At 43.6% G+C, this 17,697-nt stretch overlaps 2 protein-coding genes, 5 non-coding genes and 4 pseudogenes across 25 annotated transcripts in view; 10 read left to right on the top strand and 1 right to left on the bottom strand.

Annotated features, from left to right (window-relative positions):
* LOC125715510 (protein NYNRIN-like) overlaps positions 1–17,697 on the top strand; it is a 334,468-nt gene that overhangs the window by 104,380 nt on the left and 212,391 nt on the right. For 7 of the 15 annotated variants that reach the window (XM_048987273.1, XM_048987247.1, XM_048987228.1 and 4 more), the window contains one exon: positions 3,816–7,016. The exons of 1 other annotated variant lie outside the window; for it this stretch is intronic. Coding sequence is in view for 8 of the 14 variants with exons in the window: in XM_048987247.1 (XP_048843204.1) it covers positions 4,108–5,535 (1,428 nt within the window). In the remaining 6 variants the exon portion in view is untranslated. Of the gene's footprint in view, positions 1–1,065; positions 7,309–17,697 lie in introns of those variants that run through there. 7 more of the 15 variants (XM_048987151.1, XM_048987176.1, XM_048987186.1 and 4 more) reach the window with 5 other exon arrangements.
* The window catches only part of LOC125715571 (uncharacterized), a 277,458-nt gene that overhangs the window by 230,407 nt on the left and 29,354 nt on the right, over positions 1–17,697 (bottom strand). The window lies entirely within an intron of this gene.
* Positions 8,144–8,252, top strand: LOC125732175 (5S ribosomal RNA; annotated as a pseudogene).
* LOC125731908 (5S ribosomal RNA) lies at positions 9,327–9,445 on the top strand (annotated as a pseudogene).
* On the top strand, positions 10,522–10,640 carry LOC125731348 (5S ribosomal RNA; annotated as a pseudogene).
* Positions 11,714–11,832, top strand: LOC125736840 (5S ribosomal RNA). The gene has a single exon (XR_007396108.1). It is a non-coding gene; the product is annotated as a 5S ribosomal RNA (ribosomal RNA).
* Positions 12,909–13,017, top strand: LOC125732038 (5S ribosomal RNA; annotated as a pseudogene).
* Positions 14,129–14,247, top strand: LOC125734247 (5S ribosomal RNA). Its single transcript, XR_007393567.1, has one exon. It is a non-coding gene; the product is annotated as a 5S ribosomal RNA (ribosomal RNA).
* On the top strand, positions 15,323–15,441 carry LOC125737121 (5S ribosomal RNA). Its single transcript, XR_007396388.1, has one exon. It is a non-coding gene; the product is annotated as a 5S ribosomal RNA (ribosomal RNA).
* LOC125733761 (5S ribosomal RNA) lies at positions 16,522–16,640 on the top strand. The gene has a single exon (XR_007393098.1). It is a non-coding gene; the product is annotated as a 5S ribosomal RNA (ribosomal RNA).
* LOC125734455 (5S ribosomal RNA) lies at positions 17,514–17,632 on the top strand. The gene has a single exon (XR_007393766.1). It is a non-coding gene; the product is annotated as a 5S ribosomal RNA (ribosomal RNA).

The following is a 17,697-nucleotide window of genomic DNA, read 5'->3' as shown; positions in this document are numbered from 1 at the left end:
CAGTTTGCCAACTGCTAGCACTAAAACAACTTGAAGAACTACCAAAACGAAGGCTTATTATAAATGGGAAAATATATGAGTGCCTATGTGATACAGGAGCCTGTAGGACAGTGTTAACCACTAGCCCTCCAAGGGTCACCTTTTCTTCGTCCTCCATAAATATCCGAACTGCAGGAGGCCAAGCTGAAAGTCATCAATTGACAAATCCAGTTAGCATAAAAGATGAGGAAACAGAGTTAGAATGTCACGCCCAAGTGCTAATAAGCCCTTCATGTCCAGTCAATCTGTTAGGAAGGGATCTTATGATACAAATGGGTATTAGTGTGATTGCAACACCCACTGGCATGAAGGCTATAGTAGAAAAGCAAACTTTCGTGATACATGGCATGTCAGCTCCACAGTATTATTGGTCCCTAGATCTGGGGGGGACAGCACAGACACGTGAAATATTGAGAAAAACTAGAGAAAAGCAGTCCCCTAAACAAACCCAGTTCATGCCTGGCGATGCCTTACACGTCACTATGTGGTACAAAGGCACCCTAGGACCAGATTATGCCTATGACAAAACGTTTCATGCCCTTCAAGACACTTGTATCACCTTACAACATATATATGTTAACTCCACTACTGGCTTTTCTGCTGCTTCAGTCATCTTATCTAATAAACAACAGGCTGTGTTCAGAGGGGAAACACCACACGTATCTCTATCAAAACCACCTCAGATGCAGTGGAGGGACGTAGAGATGTTCTTACGAGATTCCATGCACAGTTACAATGACTACCAACCCGTACCTGGCTCCTTTTGGAGCTATGACAAAAAACACAATGTGTGGCGGTTTCCTTTGGGATGGAGAGTTCAAACCACTCTCACCACACACTTGCAGGACCCAACCTGACAAATTTTTCCAACCCTGGAGGAGGGATCATGTCCAGATCTAGATCGCCTCCCGGAAGGGTTGTGGTCGTCCTCCCCCACTGATGTAGGACTGGTAAAGGGGTTTCCACCTTACAAAGTAATTGTGAAATCAGAACACCGTCCGGTAGTTAGACAATACCCGTTAAAACCTGAAGCAGAGAAAGGTATAGCCCCTGTAGTGCAGGATATGTTGGCATCAGGAATATTGCGAGAGGCTCCTGAGGCCACTTGCAATACTCCTATATTCCCCGTCCAGAAGGGACATACAGGGAAATGGCGCATGGTGCAGGATTTAAGACCAGTAAATGAAATAGTACAACATGCTGCACCAGATGTGCCTAATCCACACCTTTTGTTAAATTCCTTGTCCCCTGACAAGAAGTATTTTTCAGTAGTGGATCTGAGTAATGCCTTTTTCTCAGTACCACTACATCCTGATTCACAACACTTATTTGGTTTCACTTATAAAGGACATAAATACACATACACTAGACTCCCTCAAGGGTTTTCAGAAAGTCCACATGTATATACAATGGCACTACGCTATTCAATGAGTTCCTGTAAAATACCATCCCATAGTCAAGTGCTACTGTATGTAGATGATATATTAATTGCTTCAGATACAAAACAGCATTGCAAAGAAGCCACACTGTTAGTGTTACAGCATTTGTATGATACAGGACATAAAGCATCAAAACAAAAGTTACAGTATTGCAGAGAGGAAGTTATATATCTTGGACATAAACTCTCCCAACAAGGTCGATCATTATTAGAAACTAGAAAACAGGCAATACAAGAGGCACCAAAGCCAAAGACTAAACAGCAAATGATGTCCTTCTTAGGACTTTGCAATTATTGCAGGGAATGGTTACCTGATTATGCTGCACTCGTTCAACCTTTACAAACCCTGATTTATGGGAAGGACATGGCACTGAAAGATAAAATTCAGTGGACAAAAGAAGGAGAATTGGCATTCACAAACTTAAAAATGATGTTACAAACTAATGTGACACTTGCTCTGCCAGATTATCAACAACCATTTACCCTATGTGTTGATGCAAATCAAGGGTATATGAAGGCAGTATTAACACAGCCATTCGGCGCAAAAGAGAGGCCATTAGCGTTCTATTCTAAACGATTAGATGCAGTGGCAGCTGGTTTTCCGCAGTGTTTGCAGGCATGTGCAGCTGCTGCAGAAGCAGTGAAATTATCAGCAGAATTAGTGTTGTGTCACCCACTCACTTTGAAGGTGCCACATTCAGTTTCTTTAGTTTTACTGCAGACGCCACTGCCATTCCTCACACATGTTAGACATCTGACCCTAGTCTCACTCCTGCTTTCACAGTCAAACATCACAATACAGCGATGTGGTCCTCTCAACCCTAGCACCCTTCTTCCGACAGCGGAAGATGGAGAGCCACATTCGTGCAAAGCAGTTGTGGAAGAACAAACCAAACCAAGAGCAGATATTTTACAGACCCCAATACCAGATTCAACGGTTGTTTTTGTAGATGGATCAGCATCAAAAAATGACATGGGGAAGAACAAGGTCGGATATGCTGTAGTTACATCTACTGAAGTGTTGGAGGCCAATGCACTTCCCCCTGCTTGTTCAGCACAAGCGGCTGAACTCTATGCTGTAATTAGGGCATGTGAGCTCTTCAAAAACAAGCCACTTACAATATACACTGATAGTCAATATGTGTTTGGAGCTGTTCATCACCATGCAAGAGTGTGGAAAAATAGAGGATTCAAGACATCGCAAGGAACATCTTTAACTCATACGAACCTATTACTCAGGTTGTTAGATGTTGTGCAATTACCAAATTGCCTTGCGATATGCAAATGTAAGGCACACCAAACTGATGCTTCCGCAATAGCTAAAGGAAACAGTTTTGCGGACGTGACGGCGAAAGGTGCTGCACAAAAACAACCTGCCTTAAATGTTACAGATGTCTTGTTGATAGATAGTGATGTACTATGTGATGCACAGACTCATGCACCTAAAACAGAAATACAGAGCTGGATTAAGAGAGGAGCAATACAGCAAGGGAAAACTTATTATATGAATGACAAGCCCATCCTACCAAAAAATTTATACAAGACAGCTGCCTTAGTGAGCCATGGAAACACCCATGTCTCAACAGGAGGGATGGTACATATTATTCAACAATACTTTTATACTATAAATTTTTCTGATTATGCAAAACAATTTTGTCGAGCGTGCTTAATTTGCTGTAAACACAATGCACAAGGCAACATAAGGCCAAAACGTGGCCAGTTTCCCGCAGCTGAGTATCCATTTCAAATTGTACATATGGATTTCATTGAATTATCTTGGTCACAAGGGAAGAAGTGTTGCCTAGTCATTATAGACACCTTTTCTAAGTGGGTAGAAATATACCCTGTAAAACACTGTGATGCAATGACCGTTGCAAAATGTTTGGTAGGCCATTATTTCCCTACCTATGGCATACCTCATATTATAAGATCGGACAATGGGACTCATTTTGTGAATCAAACCATGTCCCTTTGCTCACAAGCACTCGGGTTTACGATCAAAAATCATTGTGCTTATCACCCCCAGAGCGCAGGCTTAGTGGAGAGAACTAACGGCACCATTAAAACAAGGCTCAGAAAGACAGTGGAAGAGACAAAAAGACCGTGGCCAGAATGTTTGTCTCTAGTAAAATTATGGATGAGAATAACTCCCACTCCTGCAGGATTGACACCATTTGAAATTGTGTATGGTAGACCGTTTCCCTTAGCAACCGAAATGAGTGATATAGGAAAAGCAGACAGAGAAAATACGTTAGCCGATTGGATGCGTAAGCTATTATCATCACAACAAAAACATAACCCCAGTAGTCTGCCAGTAAATTCTGTTTCTGTTCAACAGGATAATCTGCAGCCAGGAGATTGGATCCTGGTCAAGGTCCTGTTGCGAAAGGATTGGAGCACGCCTCGGTGGGACGGACCTTATCAAGTCCTCCTCACAACACCAACAGCGGTGAAGATAGCAGAGCGACCTTCTTGGATACATAAGAGTCACTGTAAGCCCATCAAGCCCGTATCAGAGACCTCTGTACCTTCGGAGTAGCAGTGGAAGTCCGCTACAAAGGCGCAGCAATCAATAGGATACTGACGTCTCAACCCGGTGAAGAAAACAGCTGATCTGCACTCCATTTAGAATGGCTCTGATTGGGTGGGGATGTGGTAAGGTAACTCTCGGTGTAATTCTCTTTATGGGAATTGTTGGTCTGCTTCTGCACTCACCAGAGCAGGTGTTTCGCCCACCTAGATGGACACATGACGGCTCCCACCTGAGACCTATCTCCACAAATGAGACCCATCCTTTCCTACAAAACTACTGGTACCGTTATGTTTATGATTCAGCAAAGAAAGACAATTTAACTAATTGTTATGTCTGTACCCACATGCCATCTCATGCCGATGGATTAACTATATATGGGAAACCTATGAATAAGTCACAAGCAAAGTGTGCTGCCTCTTTTGCAGGTGTAGGCTATCAGCATGATAATATAAAAATAAATGATACAGATCCATATACTGCTGGTTTGGATAATGGCGTATGTGCACAGCAGTTTTGGATCGATTTTGCTATAAAAGTGTCAAATATATCCTTACCTTTATCTGTCCACCTGAACATGGACCCTAAAACATTTAATCACTCAATGTGTTATGACCAAATGAACGGCACCCATCATATGGGGAACACCACCAACTGTGCCCAAATACTAGTACACGGAGAAGGTGCCCCGGTAAACATAAGTGGATCTAGTAATGGCACCTACTGGGTGCAAGGAGTAGCTTGGTTATGTGGACCCCGCGCATATTTCGTTTTGCCCTATAACTGGTATGGTGTGTGCGCTCCAATCTTTGTGTCAGACCATACTTTCCTGGTGTCACTGTCGTCTACACCAGCGAACCGCAGGCGCCGGTTCATCATAACTACAGCTTCTCTCCGTCCTCATGACAGTGTCTGGGGTTCAGATGTTCCCCAGGAGTTCAAACATTGGTCTACAGACCAGAAAGTATTAATGTCTCTTTTTCCCTGGGTAGGAACAGCAAAGAATACGTTACGATTAGAAACTATTGATTATCGTTTGGGGCTGTTCATAAATAACTCCATCATAATAAATGAGCAACAGAATGGTGAGATAGATGCTATTAAACAGATGGTCATTCAGAATAGAATGGTTTTAGACATACTTACTGCTGCACAAGGTGGTGTGTGCGTGCTTTTAAATAATACCTGCTGTACATATATTCCCGATAATGTGCACTCACCCAACATGACTACAGCCTTGGACCGTCTGCGAGAACTTCAAAAGATCATGACCTTAGACCCTCATGCTGGCCCCTCATGGTTGAATTGGTTTCTTACTGGGTCCTGGTGGCAGTTACTGCTAAAGTTCTCACTCCCCATTCTTGTTACATTATTATTTGTATGTTGTTGTTTCATTTGTATTATACCCTGCCTCCGTTCCATGATACAACATACTTTTAGTTCTGTTTTTCTGCTATACACTGCAGAAGAACGAATGGATTTACTAACCTTGTCTAGCCCTCTTAATAATGATGATGATGTGATCTGAATGACGGTTGTGCTGAAAGTGTTTTTGCAATTTGTACAATACTGATGCTTCTGATCATACTGTCATGATAAACAGGAGGGACTGTTAGGTTGAAGAAACTGTTAGTAATCATTTGTTATCATTTCTGTATAATCAGCAATGAGTGTAAATATGTATATACATTATTTTGTTTTCCTTTACCTTCATACTTTAGATTATATTAGTTTACACGTATCCTGAGCACGTGTTTAAATAGTTGTCCACCTGAGTAAAACCAGAACTTCTTCTTACTCTCACAGTCTTTTCTTTGTTCTCACTCCAAGACCCCTGCCCCCCATTGACTATAAATAAAGGTGCCAAGGGGAACCACCCTTTGTAACACATTCCTTTGTAGCCTAGCATGCAGAGAGTGTGGTTACCCTTGTGCAAGTAAAACTCTAAGTGTGTTGTCTCGTAATTAATGGTGTGTACAGAGTTGGAGTGGAAAGCCTGTCGCTTTCTCCAACATATACTGTATTGTAGTTTGGTCCTGTGTGCAGAGTTGGAGTGGAAAGCCTGACGCTTTCTCCAACAATACACAAAAGTCACTGTAAACCCATCAAGCCCTTATCAGAGGCCTCAGCGACAGAGTAGCAGTGGAAGTCCGCTACAAAGGCACAGTAACCAATAGGGTGCTGCTGTCTCAACCCGGTGAAGAAAACAACTGAACTGCACTCTATTAGGATGGCTCTGACGGGGTGGGGATGTGGTAAGGTGACTCTAGGGGTCATTCTTGTTGTTGGACTTGTATGGTTGTCCTTGCTCCCACTAGCTCCATTGCAACACCTACGGCGATGGACCCATGACGACTTCCATCTGCGCCCGTTGCCTGCTGACCACTCACACCCGTTCATGAAGAACTACTGGTATCGATATGTACATGACACTGTAACAGCAAAAAATGTGACGAATTGCTATGTTTGTTCTGTGATGCCTACTCATAGTGAACGACCCACTGTATATGGAAAACCCATGAATATGTCACAGGCCAAATGTGCCGCATCTTTTGCAGGTATAGGGTACCAAAGTATTGTTTCACTTATATTTTCTTTTGTTTTGTTTTTTATTTTGTTTTTCTGTTGTTTTATAACTGTTATACCATGTTTGAAAATGTTTATTAATCAAGCTCTTAATGCTGCTTTTCGGACACACAGTACAATGTTTCTCTCCCTTACTCAGAATATGGAGACAGAGCCTGTTTCCAGCGATAGCGATGAAGAAGACATGTAATTCATAATGACGGCTGAGCCGAAAGCACCCGTGCAGGGCTCGGACCTGAAGTAACGGAATTAGATGTTTTTCTATGATAAACAGGAGGAACGACTCCTGATGGTTTTCTGTACTCCACAGTTAGGATGATGATGATGTGATCTAAATGACAGTTGTACTGGAAATGCTTTTGCAACTTGTACAATACTGATGTTTTTGATCATACTGTCATGATAAACAGGAGGGACTGTTAGGTTGAAGAAACTGTTATTAATCATTTTGTTATCACTCCTGTATGATCAGCAATGAATGTAAATATGTATATATATTATTTTGTTTTCCCCTAGCCTCATACTTTAGATTATATTAATAATAGCATTCCCACCTTAGCAAAACCAGAACTTTCTCTCACCTCCCTATTCTGCATGACTCTTGCGCCTCCCACTGACTATAAATAAAGGAGTCAAGGGGAACCACCCTTTGTAACACATTCTGCTGTAGTTTGCATTGCAGAGAGTGTGGGTACCCTTGCAAGTAAAACTGTAACCTGTGTGTGTCTCATAAATGTGGAGAAGGGGTGGAAACGCCGGGCGCTTTCCCCAACAACTGATATAATTCCTCTTCAACTCACCGCTTTGTTTTCTATGCAAAAACCACTTCGCCACAGAAGACTTGATATTTTTGGCATAGCAAGGTCTGCTCTTCTCCTCCTTTCAAAACTTGCTAAAAGCTGTATTTAAAAGAGCAGGTTGGCCGGGGTAATTCACACCCTTCAAAGCCAGATTAATGTTTAGGTTAGTGGGAATCACAGAGGAATTAGGGATGGTAACTTCTTTGCTGATGGTAGAAGCGGTCTGGTGAATTTTTAGAGAGAAGAGGCCGTCGATGTTTCAATGTAGAAAATTGTTCTGGCTGCAGCCTGCAGTATGGACTTGTTGGCGTGTGTAGCTCCCAGTGTTCTGACAGCGTAACGTTTTGGGGAAGCATGTGATTCAACAGCTACCAGTGGGCTTCGTGCGGCAGAGATTTTGTGGCTGTTAGCGGAGTTGATAACAGAGGGTCGTTAAGAGAAGCCTGCATGAGGTAGGCAAAGGAGTAATGTTTGCCGGCGGGGGACGTGCGGCGATTAACCTGTGCGGTAGTGAAAAGGACTTAAAGAGAAGGAAGTGTGCGGATGCGGAAAGAATGGAATAATTGTGGTAGGCTGCCGGCTGAGTAGTTTGGTGAATGTTTGGTGTGGGTGCGGCGCTGCCGATTGGATGGTGGTGCTGCAGTGTGAGTCAGATAAAAAAAAAAAAAAACCAGGAGTATGATCCAATGGGACTAACTGGCATGTATAGACGCGTGTAATGCAAAAGGGCTGTTTTTGGTAGCATCTCTCGCTTACGGCCATACCACCCTGAACACGCCTGATCTCGGAAGCAAAGTGGGGTAGGGTCTGGTTAGTACTTGGATGGGAGACTGCCTGGGAATACCACGTGCTGTAAGCTTTTCTCACTTTTACTTTATACAAGGGGCGCTCCACTTCACGATTAATTTAAATCTATCACTCCCCTTCCATTTTACTATTTTATATATATATTTTTTTCTCTCATTCATAAAGGCAGCTTTTAGAAACCGTTTTACTCTAAATACTGCCTGGTAATTCTAGGTGCTGTGAGCTGTTCGTGCCTTTATTCCACCAGGGCGCGATCTTCTGACAAACTTGAAGACTGTCACTCCACATTCACGTTTTACAACTTATTGTTAATAATAAAGAGACAGCTTTTTACACACAGTTTTAAACAAAGTACTGATATAATTCCTCTTAAAGTCAACGCTTTGTTTTCTATGCAAAAACCACTTCGCCACAGAATATTCGATATTATTGGCATATTATCTGCTCTTCTCCTCCTTTCAAAACTTGCTAAAAGCTGTATTTAAAAGAGCAGGTTGGCCGGGGTAATTCACACCCTTCAATGCCAGCTCAATGTTTAGGTTAGTGGGAATCACAGAAGAATTAGGGATGAAAACTTCTTTGCTGGTGGTAGAAGCGGTCTGGTGAATTTTTAGAGAGAAGAGGCCGTCTATGTTTGAATGTAGAAAATAGTTCTGGCTGCAGCCTGCAGTATGGACTTGTTGGTGTGTGTAGCTCCCAGTGTTCTGACAGCGCGACGTTTTGGGGAAGCATGTGATTCAGCAGCTACCAGTGGGCTTCGTGCGGCGGAGATTTTGTGGCTGTCAGCGGAGTTGATAACAGAGGGTCGTTAAGAGAAGCCTGCATGAGGTAGGCAAAGGAGTAATGTTTGCCGTCGGGGGACGTGCGGCGATTAACCTGTGCGGTAGTGAAAAGGACTTAAAGAGAAGGAAGTGTGCGGATGCGGAAAGAATGGAATAATTGTGGTAGGCTGGCGGCTGAGTAGTTTGGTGAATGTTTGGTGTGGGTCCGGCGCTGCCGATTGGATGGTGGTGCTGCAGTGTGAGTCAGATAAAAAAAAAAAAAAAACAGGAGTAGGATCCAATGGGACCAACTGGCATGTATAGACGCGTGTAATGCAAAAGGGCTGTTTTTGGTAGCATCTCTCGCTTATGGCCATGCCAGCCTGAACACGCCCGATCTCATCGGATCTCGGAAGACAATCAGGGAACGGTCTGGTTAGTACTTGGATGGGAGACCTCCTGGGAATACCTGGTGCTGTAAGCTTTTCTCACTTTTACTTTATACAGGGGGCACTCCACTTCACGATTAATTTAAATCTATCACTCCCCTTACGTTTTACTATTTTATATATATATTTTTTTTCGCTCATTCATAAAGGCAGCTTTTGCACACCGTTTAACTCTAAATACTGCCTGGTAATTCTAGGTGCTGTAAGCTGTTCGTGCCTTTCTTCCACCAGGGCGCGATCTTCTCACAAACTTGAAGACTGTCACTCCCCATTCACGTTTTACAACTTATTGTTAATGATAAAGAGACAGCTTTTTACACACAGTTTTAAACAAAGTACTGATATTATTCCTCTTCAACTGACCGCTTTGTTTTCTATGCAAAAACCACTTCGCCACAGAAGACTCGATATTATTGGCATAGCAAGTTCTGCTCTTCTCCTTTCAAAACTTGCTAAAAGCTGTATTTAAAAGAGCAGGTTGGCCGGGGTAATTCACACCCTTCAATGCCAGATTAATGTTTAGGTTAGTGGGAATCACAGAGGAATTAGGGATGGAAACTTCTTTGCTGGTGGTAGAAGCGGTCTGGTGAATTTTTAGAGAGAAGAGGCCGTCGATGTTTCAATGGAGAAAATTGTTCTGGCTGCAGCCTGCAGTATGGACTTGTTGGCGTGTGTAGCTCCCAGTGTTCTGACAGCGTAACGTTTTGGGGAAGCATGTGATTCAACAGCTACCAGTGGGCTTCGTGCGGCAGAGATTTTGTGGCTGTTAGCGGAGTTGATAACAGAGGGTCGTTAAGAGAAGCCTGCATGAGGTAGGCAAAGGAGTAATGTTTGCCGGCGGGGGACGTGCGGCGATTAACCTGTGCGGTAGTGAAAAGGACTTAAAGAGAAGGAAGTGTGCGGATGCGGAAAGAATGGAATAATTGTGGTAGGCTGCCGGCTGAGTAGTTTGGTGAATGTTTGGTGTGGGTGCGGCGCTGCCGATTGGATGGTGGTGCTGCAGTGTGAGTCAGATAAAAAAAAAAAAAAAACCAGGAGTATGATCCAATGGGACTAACTGGCATGTATAGACGCGTGTAATGCAAAAGGGCTGTTTTTGGTAGTGTCTCTCGCTTATGGCCATACCACCCTGAACACGTCCGATCTCGTCTGATCTCGGAAGCTAAGTGGGGTAGGGTCTGGTTAGTACTTGGATGGGAGACTACCTGGGAATACCACGTGCTGTAAGCTTTTCTCACTTTTACTTTATACAGGGGGCGCTCCACTTCACGATTAATTTAAATCTATCACTCCCCTTCCATTTTACTATTTTATATATATATTTTTTTTCTCTCATTCATAAAGGCAGCCTTTACACACCGTTTTACTCTAAATACTGCCTGGTAATTCTAGGTGCTGTGAGCTGTTCGAGCCTTTATTCCACCAGGGCGCGATCTTCTGACAATCTTGAAGACTGTCACTCCACATTCACGTTTTACAACTTATTGTTAATAATAAAGAGACAGCTTTTTACACACAGTTTTAAACAAAGTACTGATATAATTCCTCTTAAACTCACCGCTTTGTTTTCTATGCAAAAACCACTTCGCCACAGAATATTCGATATTATTGGCATATTATCTGCTCTTCTACTCCTTTCAAAACTTGCTAAAAGCTGTATTTAAAAGAGCAGGTTGGCCGGGGTAATTCACACCCTTCAATGCCAGCTCAATGTTTAGGTTAGTGGGAATCACAGAAGAATTAGGGATGAAAACTTCTTTGCTGGTGGTAGAAGCGGTCTGGTGAATTTTTAGAGAGAAGAGGCCGTCGATGTTTGAATGTAGAAAATTGTTCTGGCAGCAGCCTGCAGTATGGACTTGTTGGTGTGTGTAGCTCCCAGTGTTCTGACAGCGCGACGTTTTGGGGAAGCATGTGATTCAACAGCTACCAGTGGGTTTCGTGCGGCAGAGATTTTGTGGCTGTTAGCGGAGTTGATAACAGAGGGTTGTTAAGAGAAGCCTGCATGAGGTAGGCAAAGGAGTAATGTTTGCCGGCGGGGGACGTGCGGCAATTAACCTGTGCGGTAGTGAAAAGGAGTTAAAGAGAAGGAAGTGTGCGGATGCGGAAAGAATGGAATAATTGTGGTAGGCTGCCGGATGAGTAGTTTGGTGAATGTTTGGTGTGGGTCCGGTGCTGCCGATTGGATGGTGGTGCTGCAGTGTGAGTCAGATAAAAAAAAAAAAAACAAGAGTAGGATCCAATGGGAATAACTGGCATGTATAGACGCGTGTAATGCAAAAGGGCTATTTTTGGTAGCGTTTCTCGCTTACGGCCATACCACCCTGAACGCTCCCGATCTCGTCTTATCTCGGAAGCTAAGCCGGGTAGGGTCTGGTTAGTACTTGGATGGGAGACCGCCTGGGAATACCAGGTGCTGTAAGCATTTCTCACTTTTACTTTATACAGGGGGCGCTCCACTTCACGATTAATTTAAATCTAGCACTCCCCTTCCATTTTACTATTTTATATATATATATTTTTTCTCTCATTCATAAAGGCAGCTTTTACACACCGTTTTACTCTAAATACTGCCTGGTAATTCTAGGTGCTGTAAGCTGTTCGTGCCTTTATTCCACCAGGGCGCGATCTTCTCACAAACTTGAAGACTGTCACTCCCCATTCACGTTTTACAACTTATTGTTAATGATAAAGAGACAGCTTTTTACACACAGTTTTAAACAAAGTACTGATATAATTCCTCTTCAACTCACCGCTTTGTTTTCTATGCAAAAACCACTTCATCACAAAAGACTCGATATTATTGGCATAGCAAGGTCTGCTCTTCTCCTCCTTTCAAAACTTGCTAAAAGCTGTATTTAAAAGAACAGATTGGCCGGGGTAATTCACACCCTTCAATGCCAGCTTAATGTTTAGGTTAGTGGGAATCACAGAGGAATTAGGGATGGAAACTTCTTTGCTGGTGGTAGAAGCGGTCTGGTGAATTTTTAGAGAGAAGAGGCCGTCGATGTTTGAATGTAGAAAATTGTTCTGGCTGCAGCCTGCAGTATGGACTTGTTGGTGTGTGTAGCTCCCAGTGTTCTGACAGCGCAACGTTTTGGGGAAGCATGTGATTCAGCAGCTACCAGTGGGCTTCGTGCGGCGGAGATTTTGTGGCTGTTAGCGGAGTTGATAACAGAGGGTCGTTAAGAGAAGCCTGCATGCAGTAGGCAAAGGAGTAATGTTTGCCGGCGGGGGACGTGCGGCGATTAACCTGTGCGGTAGTGAAAAGGACTTAAAGAGAAGGAAGTGTGCGGATGCGGAAAGAATGGAATAATTGTGGTAGGCTGCCGGCTGAGTAGTTTGGTGAATGTTTGGTGTGGGTGCGGCGCTGCCGATTGGATGGTGGTGCTGCAGTGTGAGTCAGATAAAAAAAAAAAAAACAGGAGTAGGATCCAATGGGACTAACTGGCATGTATAGAGGCGTGTAATGCAAAAGGGCTGTTTTTGGTAGTGTCTCTTGCTTATGGCCATACCACCCTGAACACGCCTGATCTCGGAAGTTAAGTGGGGTAGGGTATGGTTAGTACTTGGATGGGAGACCACCTGGGAATACCAGGTGCTGTAAGCTTTTCTCACTTTTACTTTATACAGGGGGCCCTCCACTTCACGATTAATTTAAATCTATCACTCCCCTTCCATTTTACTATTTTATATATATATATATATATATATATATATATATATATATATATATATATATTTCTCTCATTCATAAAGGCAGCTTTTACACACCGTTTTACTCTAAATACTTCCTGGTAATTCTAGGTGCTGTAAGCTGTTCGTGCCTATATTCCACCAGGGCGCGATCTTCTCACAAACTTGATGACTGTCACTCCCCATTCACGTTTTACAACTTATTGTTAATGATACAGAGACAGCTTTTTACACACAGTTTTAAACAAAGTACTGATATTATTCCTCTTCAACTGACCGCTTTGTTTTCTATGCAAAAACCACTTCGCCACAGAAGACTCGATATTATTGGCATAGCAAGTTCTGCTCTTCTCCTTTCAAAACTTGCTAAAAGCTGTATTTAAAAGAACAGATTGGCCGGGGTAATTCACACCCTTCAATGCCAGCTTAATGTTTGGGTTAGTGGGAGTCATAGAGGAATTAGGGATGGAAACTTCTTTGCTGGTGGTAGAAGCGGTCTGGTGAATTTTTAGAGAGAAGAGGCCGTCGATGTTTGAATGTAGAAAATTGTTCTGGCTGCAGCCTGCAGTATGGACTTGTTGGTGTGTGTAGCTCCCAGTGTTCTGACAGCGCGACGTTTTGGGGAAGCATGTGATTCAGCAGCTACCAGTGGGCTTCGTGCGGTGGAGATTTTGTGGCTGTTAGCGGAGTTGATAACAGAGGGTCGTTAAGAGAAGCCTGCATGCAGTAGGCAAAGGAGTAATGTTTGCCGGCGGGGGACGTGCGGCGATTAACCTGTGCGGTAGTGAAAAGGAGTTAAAGAGAAGGAAGTGTGCGGATGCGGAAAGAATGGAATAATTGTGGTATGCTGCTGGCTGAGTAGTTTGGTGAATGTTTGGTGTGGGTCCGGCGCTGCCGATTGGATGGTGGGGCTGCAGTGTGAGTCAGATAAAAAAAAAAAAAAGAACATTAGTAGGATCCAATGGGACCAACTGGCATGTATAGAGGCGTGTAATGCAAAAGGGCTGTTTTTGGTAGCGTCTCTCGCTTATGGCCATACCACCCTGAACACGCCCGATCTCATCCGATCTCGTAAGTTAAGTAGGGTAGGGTCTGGTTAGTACTTGGATGGGAGACCTCCTGGGAATACCAGGTGCTGTAAGCTTTTCTCACTTTTACTTTATACAGGGGGCGCTCCACTTCACGATTAATTTAAATCTATCACTCCCCTTCCATTTTACTATTTTATATATATATATATTTTTCTCTCATTCATAAAGGTAGCTTTTACACACCGTTTTACTCTAAATCCTTCCTGGTAATTCAAGGTGCTCTAAGCTGTTCGTGCCTTTATTCCACCAGGGCGCGATCTTCTCACAAACTTGAAGACTGTCACTCCCCATTCACGTTTTACAACTTATTGTTCATGATAAAGAGACAGCTTTTTACACAGAGTTTTAAACAAAGTACTGATATTATTCCTCTTCAACTGACCGCTTTGTTTTCTATGCAAAAACCACTTCGCCACAGAAGACTCGATATTATTGGCATAGCAAGTTCTGCTCTTCTCCTTTCAAAACTTGCTAAAAGCTGTATTTAAAAGAGCAGGTTGGCCGGGGTAATTCACACCCTTCAATGCCAGCTTAATGTTTAGGTTAGTGGGAATCACAGAGGAATTAGGGATGGAAACTTCTTTGCTGGTGGTAGAAGCGGTCTGGTGAATTTTTAGAGAGAAGAGGCCGTCAATGTTTGAATGTAGAAATTTGTTCTGGCTGCAGCCTGAAGTATGGACTTGTTGGTGTGTGTAGCTCCCAGTGTTCTGACAGCGCGACGTTTTGGGGAAGCATGTGATTCAGCAGCTACCAGTGGGCTTCGTGCGGCGGAGATTTTGTGGCTGTTAGCGGAGTTGATAACAGAAGGTCATTAAGAGAAGCCTGCATGCGGTAGGCAAAGGAGTAATGTTTGCCGGCGGGGGGCGTGCGGCGATTAACCTGTGCGGTAGTGAAAAGGACTTAAAGAGAAGGAAGTGTGCGGATGCGGAAAGAATGGAATAATTGTGGTAGGCTGCCGGCTGAGTAGTTTGGTGAATGTTTGGTGTGGGTGCGGTGCTGCCGATTGGATGGTGGTGCTGCAGTGTGAGTCAGATAAAAAAAAAAAAAAACAGGAGTAGGATCCAATGGGAATAACTGGCATGTATAGACGCGTGTAATGCAAAAGGGCTATTTTTGGTAGCATCTCTCGCTTACGGCCATACCTCCCTGAATGCGCCCGATCGCATCTTATCTCGGAAGCTAAGCAGGCTAGGGTCTGGTTAGTACTTGGATGGGAGACCACCTGGGAATACCAGGTGCTGTAAGCTTTTCTCACTTTTACTTTATACAGGGGGCGCTCCACTTCACGATTAATTTAAATCTATCACTCCCCTTCCATTTTACTATTTTATATATATATTTTTATTTTCTCTCTTTCATAAAGGCAGCTTTTATACACGTTTTACTCTAAATACTGCCTGGTAATTATAGCTGCTGTAAGCTGTTCGTGCCTTTATTCCACCAGGGCGCGATCTTCTCACAAACTTGAAGACTGTCACTCCCCATTCACATTTTACAACTTATTGTTAATGATAAAGAGACAGCTTTTTACACACAGTTTTAAACAAAGTACTGATATTATTCCTCTTCAACTCACCGCTTTGTTTTCTATGCAAAAACGACTTCGCCACAGAAGACTCGTTATTATTGGCATAGCAAGGTCTGCTCTTCTCCTCCCTTCAAAACTTGCTAAAAGCTGTATTTAAAAGAGCAGGTTGGCCGGGGTAATTCACACCCTTCAATGCCAGCTTAATGTTTAGGTTAGTGGGAATCACAGAGGAATTAGGGATGGAAACTTCTTTGCTGGTGGTAGAAGCGGTCTGGTGAATTTTTAGAGAGAAGAGGCCGTCAATGTTTGAATGTAGAAAATTGTTCTGGCTGCAGCCTGCAGTATGGACTTGTTGGTGTGTGTAGCTCCCAGTGTTCTGACAGCGCGACGTTTTGGGGAAGCATGTGATTCAACAGCTACCAGTGGGCTTCGTGCGGCAGAGATTTTGTGGCTGTTAGCGGAGTTGATAACAGAGGGTTGTTAAGAGAAGCCTGCATGAGGTAGGCAAAGGAGTAATGTTTGCCGGCGGGGGACGTGCGGCAATTATCCTGTGCGGTAGTGAAAAGGAGTTAAAGAGAAGGAAGTGTGCGGATGCGGAAAGAATGGAATAATTGTGGTAGGCTGCCGGCTGAGTAGTTTGGTGAATGTTTGGTGTGGGTCCGGCGCTGCCGATTGGATGGTGGGGCTGCAGTGTGAGTCAGATAAAAAAAAAAAAAAGAACATTAGTAGGATCCAATGGGACCAACTGGCATGTATAGAGGCGTGTAATGCAAAAGGGCTGTTTTTGGTAGCATCTCTCGCTTACGGCCATACCACCCTGAACACGCCCGATCTCGTCTGATCTCGGAAGCTAAGCAGGGTAGGGTCTGGTTAGTACTTGGATGGGAGACCACCTGGGACTACCAGATGCTGTAAGCTTTTCTCACTTTTACTTTATACAGGGGGCGCTCCACTTCACGATTAATTTAAATCTATCACTCCCCTTCCATTTTACTATTTTATATATATTTTTTTATTTTCTCTCTTTCATAAAGGCAGCTTTTACACACCGTTTTACTCTAAATACTGCCTGGTAATTCTAGGTTCTGTAAGCTCTTCGTGCCTTTATTCCACCAGGGCGCGATCTTCTCACAAACTTGAAGACTGTCACTCCCCATTCACGTTTTACAACTTATTGTTAATGATAAAGAGACAGCTTTTTACACACAGTTTTAAACAAAGTACTGATATTATTCCTCTTCAACTGACCGCTTTGTTTTCTATGCAGTGAATTTTTAGAGAGAAGAGGCCGTCGATGTTTGAATGTAGAAAATTGTTCTGGCTGCAGCCTGCAGTATGGACTTGTTGGTGTGTGTAGCTCCCAGTGTTCTGACAGCGCGACGTTTTGGGGAAGCATGTGATTCAGCAGCTACCAGTGGGCTTCGTGCGGCGGAGATTTTGTGGCTGTTAGCGGAGTTGATAACAGAGGGTCGTTAAGAGAAGCCTGCATGCAGTAGGCAAAGGAGTAATGTTTGCCGGCGGGGGACGTGCGGCGATTAACCTGTGCGGTAGTGAAAAGGAGTTAAAGAGAAGGAAGTGTGCGGATGCGGAAAGAATGGAATAATTGTGGTAGGCTGCCGGCTGAGTAGTTTGGTGAATGTTTGGTGTGGGTCCGGCGCTGCCGATTGGATGGTGGTGCTGCAGTGTGAGTCAGATAAAAAAAAAAAAAAGAACATTAGTAGGATCCAATGGGACCAACTGGCATGTATAGAGGCGTGTAATGCAAAAGGGCTGTTTTTGGTAACATCTCTCGCTTACGGCCATACCACCCTGAACACGCCCGATCTCGTCTGATCTCGGAAGCTAAGCAGGGTAGGGTCTGGTTAGTACTTGGATGGGAGACCACCTGGGACTACCAGGTGCTGTAAGCTTTTCTCACTTTTACTTTATACAGGGGGTGCTCCACTTCACGATTAATTTAAATCTATCACTCCCC

Source organism: Brienomyrus brachyistius, chromosome 2, assembly GCF_023856365.1.
Source record: "Brienomyrus brachyistius isolate T26 chromosome 2, BBRACH_0.4, whole genome shotgun sequence".
In the NCBI taxonomy this organism is placed as follows: domain Eukaryota; kingdom Metazoa; phylum Chordata; class Actinopteri; order Osteoglossiformes; family Mormyridae; genus Brienomyrus; species Brienomyrus brachyistius.
The sequence above is the reverse complement of the archived record's forward strand: the minus strand, read 5'-3'. Positions and strand labels throughout refer to the sequence as shown.